Raw genomic sequence first — 14,269 nt, forward strand, 5'->3', positions numbered from 1 at the left:
CCTCTGAGCTCATTAATTCATTTTTCCTAGTTTCCAAAAAGCACCATATTATGGAGATAATCATGACAGATAATCCAAATGAAAGCAATTTTGAGAAATGGCAGTATAACTTTTTATTGCAACCGGGATGACAAAAATCCTTTTCTCTACAAGAAAGACTATATGAAAAATAGCCCCCCTGCTAAGAAACCTTTGTTCAAATAGGAGTAATAAAAGAACACTGGAATTGGAATAGAATACCATGGTATTCACTTGGTTCCCTCAGTCTGAGGAATGAAAGTACATCAGAGGGACGAGTTTTCTCTTTAGAGTATTTAAATCAAAGGAGAAAAGGAAAAGAAAATCCAAATCAACATCCGGTAATTAACTCAACAATTAAAACAATTGGCCTCAAGTGAGGTCGAACTGCTTTGTTTCAAGCAAATGGTACTGTCAAAATAGCTCCTTCAAATGGAGGGTAATCGTGAGGATTTTTCGGGAGGGAAGATATCCTTCTTTTTGGCTTGTCGGAGAAGTCAAGGGGAGATCGCCAATCAAATCACAAAGGAGATTCTAGGGGTTTTATTTCTACCAGTAGGAATAACCTGGTTACATAAGAGTGGAATGCATACATGTGAATTTTCTTCTATACACCAGGGATCCAGAAGAGGAGGTTTGCAATTCCTTTGGGGAGATATGTTATCACTGATCTCACAGAGTCCGATGTACTATGCTTTTAAAGCAAGAATAACTCCAAGAGGAACTGGCCATGAGAGAAGAAAGTATAGAAATGGGAGAACACTGGTCATGAATTTCTCGAGAATAAGCTCATTTAATGTCAGGGAAGGAACACACTGAGTAATGTCACAATACTATAAAAGGACGGATATTTGCTGTGTACCATACCAGGATTTTTTTTTTTCCAATCCATTTTCAACCCTGGCTATCCCCAGAACGTTAGGAGGCTGGACAGGCTGCTACACTGACTCTCCTCCTACCCTAAAAACCGTGCAATCCTTGTGGGTGGCTTCCCGGGTCTGGCAGCCTCTTAGTGGCATCCCCCCCACCCGATACGGGCCTGCTTCCCAGCTGCAGCCGCGAAGCCAGGGTTAATTATGTCCAGGTGCCTGCGCCCCAAATGAATAAGTAAGGCTTTGGCTGTCGCAACCCTCCAGGAGGGTGGGGTTTAGGGTCCGGGAGGGTGGTGCCTGGCCCCGCCCAGGGAGGGCGCCCCGCCCCGCCGGCCAGGCTGCACGTGACCCCGGCCCCGCCTCCTGTCCACTCCGCAGCGCCAGCTCGGCAGCCAGGCAGGCGCGGGGCGTGCGTCTGGAGTGAGACCCGCCAGGCTCCAACTCCGCAGCGCCCGAGCGCAGCGGGCAGCAACTTTCTCCCGGTCGCGGCGGTGACGGCGGGCGCTGCGGTGGCAGCCGGAGCGGGAGCCCCAAGCGGGTAGGCGGCGGCGGCGGTTGCTCCCGCCGGGTCGGGCTGTCCAGCCCTCCGAGACCGCTGACCCGGAGCCTCCTCATCCCCCGGGCAGCCCCGGGCCCCTGCCCTATGTCCCGCAAGGCGAGCGAGAATGTGGAGTACACGCTGCGGAGCCTGAGCAGCCTGATGGGCGAGCGGCGCAGGAAGCAGCCCGAGCCGGACGCGGCGAGCGGCGCCGGGGAGCGCAGCCTGCTGGCGGCCGCGGAGTCGAGCGCCAGCCTGCAGAGCGCGGGCGCGGGCGGCGGCGTCGGGGACCTGGAGCGCGCGGCGCGGCGGCAGTTCCAGCAGGACGAGACCCCCGCCTTCGTGTACGTGGTGGCTGTCTTCTCGGCGCTGGGCGGCTTCCTGTTCGGCTATGACACCGGGGTGGTGTCGGGGGCCATGCTGCTGCTCAAGCGGCAGCTCAGCCTGGACGCGCTCTGGCAGGAGCTGCTCGTGTCCAGCACGGTGGGGGCGGCCGCCGTCTCGGCGCTGGCCGGCGGGGCCCTCAACGGCGTCTTCGGCCGCCGCGCCGCCATCCTCCTGGCCAGTGCCCTCTTCACCGCCGGCTCCGCAGTGCTGGCCGCCGCGAACAACAAGGAGACGCTGCTCGCCGGCCGCCTGGTCGTGGGATTTGGCATCGGTGAGTTCGGGCACTGCGAAGGGCGCTCCAGGACTCCAGCATCACAGTCGTTGACCCGGGTGTCTTCTTTACTTGCGCCCCACAGGGGTCTCTGTCAGGTCTTGCGGGTCCTTGATCCTCTAGTTCTCTTGCCCTCACACCCCGTAGGCTAGTAGGGTCTCCAAAGCTCCCTCTTAGGTAGGTGTGAGGGATTCGCTGCAGTCTCCCTGAGCCCACGTGGAATCTTAGATCGCCCACGGATCATTCTGCTCAGTTGTTGCCTCTCTAAACCCTTCCACCAACCCCCATAGCCAGTTTTTTCCTTGATCCAGCCTAACCTGATGCTCCCGCCCCCCGCCCCCCCCCAGTTCTCAACCCGGAACCCAGCCAGTCGTAAAGTCAGAATTGGGTACTTTTAAGAATGAATTCTGAACTCTGAAGCTATTCTTTGCTACTGCTCTCTTTCCTTCTTTAGTTATTTATCTTAGATGGAATAGTTGCTTTTCCTGGTTTTTTTTTTTTTTTTTTTTTTTTTTTTTGTATTTTCAGTTTTCACCCTTTTCCGAAATAATTCCCTACTCTTCGGACTTTTTCCTTTGGATATATATTCACCCATTCTCCTCTTTGTTTTGCATCTTCTGCTTTCCAGTTGGGAACCAAATTATCTATTAAAGATCGTGTTCACTTCCTAAATTCGTTTAGGAGCTACTCCTGTGGATAAATGCCCAGCAAGATGGATGTTTGCAATTTACTTTAAAAATGAAGGGATTAAGGTTCCCTAGGCATTGATTTTTCACCTTGCTTGCTGAGCAGGGGAGGTACAATTGGCAAGTTCTTGGCAGAAGGAAGCTATTTGGAATGTGCTCAGTATTATTAGAAAGCTCTTTTGAGGGAAAGGGAGGAGGGTTGTGACTTAAATCTCACCAGTAATTTTTCTAAGACAGTACTGATGCTTTTTTAATGTTTCACTTCATGATTTGGTGTTTTGTTTCCCTTAGGGTGCTGTTGAAGTCTTTCTCCCCTGTGGCTCGGGCTTGGTGAGAGCACTTTAGACCTGGGGCTGCTGCTGATCTGTTCCTTCACATCTTGTTTGATGTCAGTGCTTTTCACATCTTTTTCCTCAGGTTCCGAGGGGAAGCCAATGTCATTTATTCAACTCTGCATGCAGGAACCATGAACCTAAAACCCACCTCCGTGCACTTTGTATCTAATCTCTCATGGAGGACCTTCCTTTTGCTTGTTCATTTGTAGGATTAACTGGTGGTGCAGGGCGCAGCTGTCAGTAAAATGTGAATTTGTCCTGTAAAGTTCCAAATGGCCAAAACCAACTCACTCCATCTGAGATTAAATCTTTGTGTGGAAACTACCTGAGCCTTCAGCAGGATCGATCCAACCGTTAACCTACCTTAAGGGTCGGTCTGATGACTAGAATTCTTTTCCCAGCATTGTCTCCTTGGGACATCTGGACTTTTTTTTTTTTTTTCTTTTTTCTTTTCTGTCATAGAATATTTTAGGTAGCAAGATTTGGTCAGTGAACTTGGATCTTATTTGTGATTTTGAAATTGATATTTTGCAGAGATCTCTCAGTGAAACTTTCCAGTATTGGATAAAAATGTGAGCATTATCTTTGCTCTTTTCTGACGGGAAAAATTGAGCTGCTCTAGTGCATCAGGTCCCCTTGCAGATGTTGTGCACATAATGGGAGAGCAGAGTCCCCTGCAAGTGCAGCAGGGTGGGACTAAAGCAAGGAAGAACTTGCTGAGTTGCTTCCGAGAGGTTATCTGATGGCTGATGGGCTCAGAGATCAGGGGTGTCCTCACAGGCTGGCACCAGAAGTCCTTACCCCGGAGGCGGAAGGTTGACACCACGGAGTATTTTTACAGCAGAAGTGAGGAGAGGACCTTCAAAGCAAAGGGGATGAATACTGAAAGGAAAGCACAGGTGCTTAGGGACCAAGGAGAAAGTGACAAAAAAGGAGGAAGCAGTTAAAGGATTGGGAATATGGATGTGCAAGAACTGTGGAGGTCACTTACACCCTCCTTCTGTGGTCTCTGGGCTCCTAGGCTGAACAGGGAAGGCCAGCTTGGGACATGGTCCTGATTCAGTCCTAGTAGGGCCCATTGTAGTTCTTCTGGAAAACACCACTCAGGGTAGAATCCTTGATGCCAAATTTGGTTAAAATCCTCTTCATTTAGAAAATGAAAAATAATATAAGGTCACGAACAGGCTTTAAAGTAGGCCCCATTAAAAAACATTAGATAAAACACTTCAGATTAGGATCTCTGTTAAGCATGTGGCTGTACATAAGAAATCCTTAAAACTCATAAGAACTCAGAAGAATTATTTTTAACTACAAGGAAATGGGTCCTTAATATGAGCATTTTTGAGGGACATTAAATGACTTTTGATTGTTTAATACACTAAGTCTGGATTAAATTCATGTTGTTTTAACTAAAAGTTTTATCTATAATCAGGGGTTTATGATTGTTTCTGCTCTTTGGTACTTGGTAAATGTCAAATCATAAATTGTGGTTTTGGTACCCTTTGCAGATAAGTTTTCCATGATAACTTCTTCCCTAAGTATATCATGGTAAATATAAGGCCCATGGGGACAGGGAGTTTTGCTGCTTTTCTTCCCCATATTCCTGATACACTGGAGACATTTGCTGAGTAAGTGGATGGATAGTGAGCAGAAACGTTAACAAATTTCCACTTCTGGTAGGGTACCACTTACCACTTTGTTAGAATTGGTCTGTTCATAAGGCAAAAGTAGTACATTGTCACAATATTTAAAAGGTCACCTAGAGGCTTTAGTTGTAATAGTTTAATGAATGATTCATTATCTATTTAACTAATGCTAATTAAAGCTTCCATTGCTGTTCTATCTGATTAGGGGTGGCAATAATTAGAAAAAAATTCCATCGTGGAGGTGATCATTCCCTAATGGAGAAGAAAGACCCATGAACAAGCAACTAAAATTCAATAGAAATTTCTTTAAAGTGCCAGAGGAAAGAGAAGAGTGGATGATTTTTTTTTTTTTTTTTTGGAGGGGGATGGCAGTAAATAGAACACAGGATTAAGTAAGGTTATATAGAAAGGAGGGTATTTAGACTAGAGACTGAAGAATAATGAGTTCAGGTGATATAGAGGTAGCCAGGAAAATGCTTGTTTAATGCTTTTTTTTTTTTTTTTAAATTCTAGGCACAGTGGAATACTTTGCATACATATATTATCTCATTTAAACTTTCTATGTGAAACCAGGTCTCCTTTTGCTGGATGTAGAAACATTTTAGAGCACTTAAACAAAAAGATACAATGTCCAGATTCAGAAAATAAGACCTCAGAGTCTTTTGCTTTTTCTGTTACCTTACTGAGCATTTAAGGTGGGGTTAACAGCAGGTATAAATGCAAGGAAGATCAAAATATTGTTTGAAACATATGTGAGAGTGATGGGATCATCATGAGAGTGGAATGTTCTGAGGGTTTTAGGCTGGACAGGGCTTAGAGGCTGTGCCTAAGGAGGGACAGCCATTGGAGGTTCTCAGCTGTGAATGATGTAATTAGATGAATCATCCCTTGAATTTGATTTTTTTTAATTTTTTTCTTTTTTTATTCTGCCTTTGAGCTCTTTGGCTTTCTCCCCTAAACACTCTTGCCCCTTGGAATTATTTCAGTTTTAGAAATTCTTTGCTGTGTTGGTTACCACAGGGTAGGTGAGGCATAGTATGAGGTCATGTGACTTAGGAAGAGTTATGGTCCCTTAGTGGAAATCTTTGGAAAAGAAGGATGCAGCAGGTATGGTTGTGAATCTGTGTTAAATGAGTCATACAGTAAAAGAAGCATCAGGGATGAGAGGTATTTGTGTTTTAGCTTTGGGATCTGTTTCCTTGACTAAGTGCAACAAAATAAGTTTACCAAGTGCCTGTTTGTGAATAGGGCATTGTTTTAGCTTTTTCATTTTTCCTGTTTTGGTCCTGAGACCAGACTTTCTTCGTGTTTTTTTTTTTTTTAACACTTACCGTTGCAACCTGAACTTTTTAAATCTGAAGACTTAGATTTTATATAGGGCACACTTATGACCCCAGAAATCACTGTATTCTAATAGGGCAATCTTATTAGTTATGCCCTTTACACATAGTTTCATGCTGTAGGTGTTTGTTTAGCAGAATTTCATCTGTGATCAGTGTTTTTAAGTGCGGTTATAGCAAGAATGAAGGAATGTGAGCTTGCTCAGGTTTGCTTGATTATTTTCTGTGAACTTGTATCTCATACATAACACACACAAATTGTCTGGAAAGGCACATTGTTAGAACATAGTACTGTTATCACTGTTGGCATACATATAGTTAGGCAGAAAAGCATACGAATGAGCCTTTTTCCCTGATGTTGGAATTTACTGACCCTTACAAGTGGTGATTTGGTGCCTGTGTAGGAATATCAAGGTCTCCAAATACTGATACTTGCCAACATTCAGACTTTCACTGTGAGTTGACATGAATTTATACAGCAGATTTGTTGGATTTACTTTGGGTTGACATCAGCTTCTGTCAGCCCTAGTTTCAGGACTCCCTCTGCAGGAGCACAATTGATAGCGCCAGTTGCAGCTTGCAGTTGGCATCTTATGGCCTATTGATTAATATTTTGAGATATACCACATTTTCCCCCAAATAATCCTTGAAATTCTTCCTTAATGTAAGTCAAATGTAAGATCTTGTTTGATCAAAGCATTATAAAATATTGAGGTTAATGCAAATAAAGATTACTTTAAGGTAGGGAAAGTTAGCTAGAAGCAGCAAATAGTCAGCAAATGTTATTAGATATTTTTGTTGTTGTTGTTTGAGGGAGAAGGGTCGATCAAATTAGTTTTTTCTATTTCCCCTATTTTTTTTTTTTTTTGAGAGAGAATTTTAATATTTATTTATTTATTTAGTTTTCGGTGGATACAACATCTTTGTATGTGGTGCTGAGGATCGAACCCGGGCTGCACGCATGCCAGGCGAGCGTGCTACTGCTTGAGCCACATCCTCAGCCCCCCTAATTTTTTTTTAGGGTGCAGTGCTGGGGATTGAACCCAAGGCCTCACACATGATAGGCAATCCCTCTGCCACTGAGCTGCTTCCCCAGCCCTTGGTTATTTATTTATTTATTTATTTTAAAGCAGTGCTTATGTGTTGGATTTATGTTCCCTACTGGTATGAAACTGATAAGTAAAATAAAGCTTCCTTTCACTTCTGTTTCCTCCTCCTTTCCAGCTGGTGGCACAGGGATTGAGTGTTGCAGGGTCACAGTGTGGACTGTGACTAGTTATGTTTACCTACTGGTATTGCAACATCCTCCTCAAATGAGATGTCATAAGTCTGCTAGAATGAGTTACATGAAATTATTCACATGACTTCACTAGACTGTGTTGTTCCTTTTCATTGATCCATGTTCCCCTCTTTGGTATGATAAGCTCAATGAACACAGTCAAAGTTGATTAACTTCACACTAAAGTCAGTGGTATGAACACCTCTAATGATCAACAACCCATTTAGGAAACTCAAATGGCAAGCAGTATGTGCCATCTTTACTCCAAAGCACATGAATCTAATTTTTTTTTAACTTGGTGCCTTTATACAGCCTTCCTGTCTACAACTTTTTTCATTTCTTTTTTTCCTATAACCATCAGTTAATAAATAGTAGCAGCATTTCTAATAGTAACTATTGCTTATAGTAACAAAATTTCCATTGTCTAGAGGAAAATCTGTACTCAAGTCCTCAAACTTGTTCCACATTTAAGATTGAATTTTGAGCTGGGGTTGTAATTTTGAGCTCAGTAATGGAGCACTTGCCTAGCATGTGTGAGGCTCTGGGATCGATTCTCAGCACCACATATAAATAAGTAAATAAATAAAAATAAAGGTCCACTGACAACTAAAAAATATGTTTTAAGAAGATTTAATTTCCTTGCATGTACAGAGGGAAAAAAAACCCCTCAGTTTTAAAGGTACCTTTATGTGAGGTCTTTTACTAAATATTAGTACCACTGTTTGGAATGGAGGTTGTCAGGAGCTTCATTTCACAGCAAGGCTAACCAGATTCAGTGGGTCACCAGTCAGATTGCAGCATCTCTCTGTCCTGAGTCAAGGCAGTCTTCATAGCTGAATGTGCGTTGGCAAACTGTTAGCCTGCAACACCCTGGAAATGATTATACCTAAGATATGTTGAATGATTATACGTCTAAACAGGTTGCCTGCACCGATTCCCATAGGTTTTGTAATAACCCAGTGGAATAATGCAGTTATTTAACATGAGGATATTTAGGCAGAAAGAGAGGAAGTTACTTTCTTGTGTTTTATGACTACTGGGTGGAGCCAGTGTTGACACCCAAGAGGTCTGACTTCAGTTTGCCTGTGCTGAGCTGTTCAGCCATGCTCCTCCCTGAAATCAGCATAGTTGCTCTTAGCCATGATAAGTCATATGAGCATGACTTGAGTTTGTTTTAGTGTAGACTTATTTTCTTATTGTGGTGAACGCATAACATTGCACTTACCGTCCTACCCTTTCTCAAGTGTTGAGTCCACCAGTGTTCATTCACCCTGTTGTAAAGGGATCTTTACAACATTTTCATCTTGCAAACTGGAACTCTCTGTGTAGTAAACCACTCATTTCTCCTGCCCTTTTCCCCAGCTCTTGGTAACCACCTTTGTACTTTCTACGATTTGATAACTTTAGATATTGCAGATAAGTGGAATCATGTAGTATTTATCCTTCTGTGACTGACTTATTTCATATAGGCCTTTGGGTCAATCCATATTGTGGCATGTGGCAGGATTTCTTTTTTTTTGGTACAGGGGATTGAACCCAGGGACACTTTACCACTCAGCTACATCCCTAGTACTTTATTTTTAAATTTTGAAGCAGGATCTCACTAAGTTGCTGAGGCTGGTCTCAAACTTGTGATCCTCCTCTCTCAACCTCCCAAGTAGCTGGGATTACAGGCATGTATCACTGTGCCTGGCCAGAGTTTCTTTTTTAAGGCTTCGTCATGTTCCCCTGGCTCCCCCTAACCCCCTGCCCCATTTCTCTGTGAATGTGCATGTATGCTGTATTTTCTTTATCATTTTATCTGTTGACATTGGGGTTACTTGTGTCTTGGCTTTTGTGGATAATGCAGTGAACATGGGAATGCAACCATTTCTTTGAGATCCTGCTTTGAATTATTTTAAGTCCGTATACAAAAATAGGATTGCTGAAACATATGGTTGTTCTATTCTTACTTTCTTGAGCAAACTCTCCACTGTTTCCCTGGGTGGCTGCACCATTGTGCATTCCTGCTAGCTTCACGAGGGTTCCAGGTTGTTTGCACCCTTTCCAGCACTTGTGATTTTCCTTTCTTGTGACAGTGGCCATCCTGATGGATGTGAAGTGATTCTTCACTGTGGTTTTGATTTATTTTTCTCTTGTGATAAGTAATGGTGAGCATCTTTCCATACATTGGCCATGTCTTTCTCTTATTTGGAAAATTGTCCATTCAAGTCCTTTACCTACTTTTTAAATGGGGGGGTTATTTTTGTTAGGTGGTAGATCGTCGTATCTAATTATTAATCCTTTTTCAGATGTGATCTACATATACTTTTTCCCATTTCATAGGTTGCCATTTCACTCTGTTGATGTTACTTTCATTTTTCTATTTTTGTTTATGATCCCTGTGCTTTTGGTGTTATATCTAAGATGTCATGCCAAATCCAGTGTCTTAAAGCGTTTCCTCTTTCTTAGAGTTTTTATAGTTTCAAGTCTTGAATCCATTTGAGTTAGTTTTCATATGTGGTAAGTTAAGGGTCCAGCCGTATTCTTTTGTATGTGGGCACCCTGTTTTCCCACTACCATTTTTCAGATGTTTTTTTCCCTGAACATTATTTTAAAAATAACAGACTTTTAGCCAGGCATGGTGACTAGCATCTGTAGACCTTCTACTCACTTGAGTTCAGGAGTTTGAAACCAAGCTGGGCAACATAGCCAAATAGACATCCCTTTAAATGTTAATGACCTCTTCAAAAACACACCTCTGGTGTGTGTCAAGGAGTGACAACAAGGAAAACAAGAGTGGTTAGAACATGTCTTTCCCAGCCAAGGTCTTAAGTACAGGACGTCCATCATCAGGGAAGCTGTGTCACAACTCTTATGTACAGGACATCTGTAATCAGGGAAGCTATGTCACACGACTTCAGGGGAATCTATTCACTGTGTGTGCACTGTAGAAGGTGCATCACGTGGAATATGGTGAAAATGAGACGTTGGCGTTCCGACTGCACAGCAGCACTGCCTGTGATGGGCAGCTTAAAGTGTACACAGGCATCTCCTGTTTCACCTTTAAGCTTATGGTTTTTCTCCACTTGTACTGTAATTTTCCATAATATTCTCTACATCCTGTGTCCCCCACAGCTATTTCTACTGCGTATTGACTTTGTTGGGTGCTGGAGAGACAAAGATAAAAATAGTCCCTGTTCTTAAAAGACCCAAGTGTGGCAGGGGAAGGCAAACAGGAGAGCACAGTAGTATGGTATTCATCTGACCATAGAAGCGTCTGTAGGATGTTTATTCATCCTTCCCAGCTTTATCACAAAAGCTCTCTCAGTGGCCTCTGCCGAATGTTAGCACTTTTCTTTGAACCACAAGCATGGCATTTTGCATCTCCCCCAGTAGACGAGAAATTTATGGGGCTTTGGTAATTGGATATTAATATTATTTACATACTCCCACTGCAGTTATTTCTGTATCTTTTATATAATAAGCTTGTAAATATATTGCAAACTAGAGAATGTATAAAAGTAATACCCAATAAAATACTGCTGTAGTTGAATACTAGAAACCTCATGTAGCTACTTCATGGCTGTAGTGTTAATTAAGAAAGTGTTGTAACATGGCAGTTAAGCCTGCAGCCTCTGGATCCCAGCTACCTGGGCTCAAACCTTGGCTGGCCACTTCCTAGCTGAGTAACCTTTGCTTCAGTTTCCTCATCTGTAGAATGAGATAATACTTGCCCCAGGATAGTTAGAAGACAGTATTTGTATAGTGCTTTTTAGGTGCTTGGCAAAGTAAAGCACCAGTGTTTGTTAAACATTGACCAAAAGCCTTCAGCAGATTACCCTGTGTGCCTCAGTTTCCCAGTCTCTTAAATGATTGTTATCCTGGCAGTTAGGAAAAAAAAGTTGTAGAAATTAAATGAGCTATACATGTAAAAATGTCTGTCAAAACCATTAGCTCTTGTAATTAGAAGTAGTCATCTCCCTTCAGTCAATATTCTAACACCTTTTTACAATCAGGGGAAATAAAATCATTGTTAATATTTAATGTTTACCATAACTAGTAATGGATTTATAATATTCCATGATATAACTTGACCAAATTTGGAAAACTGAATAGTTTAAAAGTAGGCAGCTCTATCTTTTGAGTGCTCAGCTTATATCATGTAAGGTTTAGTTCCACTAAGACAGGAGATTTAAAATAGGTTTTTAAAATGTAAAGATCATAGGTGGTATGTGAGAGAAGGTTACTTTTACAGTGGAGAAAATAGAAATTGGTGCATGTGAAGCCTTGAGGTGAGTGAGTAGTTTTTCTTGTAATGTGGAGGATAGAATAAGAAAGTGGTAAACATGTGGACCTGTTTGTTCAGGGGGTAATCATGGCTGACAGAGCCCACAGGTGCTATGATATTAGACCTGCCTATAATTATTTTATATTTTATATGCTCGTTTGAGAACAAAATGTTCATTTCCTAGTGGGAAAGCTATATCTGCCTTTTAAAAGGCAAAGAATGAGTAGTTTTAATAATAATAATAAAAAACTTGGAAGTAATAGCTTTGGAATAAAAAGAATTTTAATAATGGAAGCTTTCATATAAAACTCTGTTATCATATTGGGGCTTTGTTTATGACTTCATATCAAGAATTCATTCCATATAACATAGAGAGTTAAATTGGAAACCAAAATTATGTGCCTGGTACTCAAGGACTAAACATTAACCATTTAAAATTTGACTAGCAACTACTTTTAGTTTTGAAAGAAAATTACATAGTGACTGAAAATGAGTTGCAAAAATTGGACCATGGTTTTAAATAATTCTTAAAGTATGGGCTTCACTTTAAATTGATATTAGGGTAACATCTGATTCAGTTATTGCCATTTTTACCTAACTTGAACATTCACTGCAAAGCTATAAAGACAATTGCTTCTAGGATGGTCCCTTTATGCCTTTTGAACTAGAGGGCATGCTCAGTGTGGGTGAGCTAGCAGAGCTGTCTGGACTTGGAGGGGTTGTGTAGGTAGTGAAGTTGATGGGGGTGGAAACAGGAAACAAACAAAACGGGCCAAGTCCTTTGTCACTTTGAAAGTAAGTTTGTGGGGAAATTTTCTAAAATCTTATAGTCACTCCTACCCTGTGTCAGGGGAATACTCAGATTTTTTTTGTGTTTACTATTCCTTCTACTTATTCATCCTTTCAAAATGATTTCTGATATTAAACTTCTTTCAGTACACTTGAGTCAAATACTGCAAAGAGCATAGAGCTCTCATGGGCTGTCATTTTGTTCTTGGAATATATGCCTTGTGAAAAATCTCCGATCTTCATTTCCTGGGATATAACACTTAAAGGGCAGTTTACCGGAGGTGTGGTAAAAAGTCCAACGGGGATTGGCCCCAAAGCATGGCCCAGCCTTTCTCTGTGTGTGGGCAGCTTTAGGTGCTGTCACTCACTAACATAAAGGTTAGTGTTTTCCTTAGTCTAAGAAGGAATGAAAGGAAGCTGGACATGGTGACCTATGCTTGTAATCCCAGGTGCTTTGCAGGCTAAGACAGGAGCACTGAAGTTTGAGGCCAGCCTAGGCAACTTAGCCAGACCCTATCACAAAATAAAAAATAAAAAATAAAAAGGGGTGGGGATGGGGCTGGAGTTGTGGCTCAGTGGTTGAGTGCTTGCATAGCACATGTGAGGCACTGGGTTTGATCCTTAGCAACTCAGAAAAAATAAAGTTTTTTAAAAAGCTGGGGTGGGATATGTCTTAGTGATAGAGTGCCCCTGGGTTCCATTTTCAGTACAGTGTGAGGAGGAAACATGAATGAAAGTAAGTATTGAGAGGTTGGTTAGTTAAGCACTGTTAGTGACAATGCTAACATTCAAACCCAGGTTTCTGATCAAGGATCAGTTTGTATTCCTCCTTCCTATCATTATTATTATTATTATTATTATTATTATTAATTATTATTATTATTTTTCCTCCTCCTCCTCTGGAGATTGAACCCAGGTACATTTTACCACTAAGCTACATCCTAAACACCCACTCTTCCTTTTTTTTTTTTTTCAATTTAAATTTTGAGGCAGGGTCTCATTAAGTTGGTTAGGGCTTCCTTAAGTTGCTTAGGCTGGCCTCAAACTTGTGATCTTCCTGCTTTATCCCTGGAGTTTCTGGGATTAACAGCTGTGTGCCACTGTTTCTGGTCATTCCTTCCCATTATATGACAAAGCTTGTTCTTGGTTGTGAAAGCTAAATATTGTTAATATTTAAAAAAGATTTTAAAAGGTGATACTATTGCCTAGATAAGTATATCTGTATTTGGTGTACTAATAATTAAAATTCCAATAAGAGATTTTATAGAATTTTACAAAATAATTTTTGAAAGAATATTAATGGGATTGTGAGAGCAATAAAGAGATAGAAACATTAAGTAAAGAGCAATTATTCCAAATAAATAATATGTACTGTAATGTATAAGATAGAAGTCAGGAAAGGATGAATGGAAACAATTGAAATTCTAGTGTTATGTTCAGTTATTCATAAGAGGTTCTTATAAATATTTGTGTAAGAATCATATAATGCAAGGAGAAAAGTTTATTAAGTGGTTAAGAAAGAAAGTGGGATAAGAATATGAATGATAATTATGTATGTGAAATTTAGCTTTCCTTTCCTAATTAATATCACATTGGCTTAAGAGTCCTTGAAGTTTTTAAGAAAAGAGTAATGTAAAAAAAAATCTGTCAGTGATATCTTTCATTACATTATTTTTAAAGCCTTCAGGTGGAGATTTTAAAAACAAGGTGACAGATTGGCAAATATAGAGGTAACTTTATTTACTAAGCAGAAAATGTATTCAAAGTATATTAAATGGACTCCTGTTTATATCAAGAGAAAATACAGTTAGTAAAAGAACTCTTGGGAAAGTGTTAAG

At 41.2% G+C, this 14,269-nt stretch overlaps 1 protein-coding gene across 1 annotated transcript in view; it reads left to right on the forward strand.

The window, feature by feature from the left end:
* Window positions 1-1,234: 1,234 nt before the first annotated feature.
* The window catches only part of Slc2a13 (solute carrier family 2 member 13), a 319,628-nt gene continuing 306,593 nt past the window's right edge, over window positions 1,235-14,269 (forward strand). Inside the window, exon 1 of the mRNA XM_078014891.1 lies at window positions 1,235-2,086. Within this exon, the coding sequence (XP_077871017.1) occupies window positions 1,534-2,086 (553 nt within the window). The 5' untranslated portion in view covers window positions 1,235-1,533. The remainder of the gene's footprint in view (window positions 2,087-14,269) is intronic.

This window comes from Ictidomys tridecemlineatus, chromosome 6 (genome assembly GCF_052094955.1).
Source record: "Ictidomys tridecemlineatus isolate mIctTri1 chromosome 6, mIctTri1.hap1, whole genome shotgun sequence".
NCBI lineage: Eukaryota > Metazoa > Chordata > Mammalia > Rodentia > Sciuridae > Ictidomys > Ictidomys tridecemlineatus.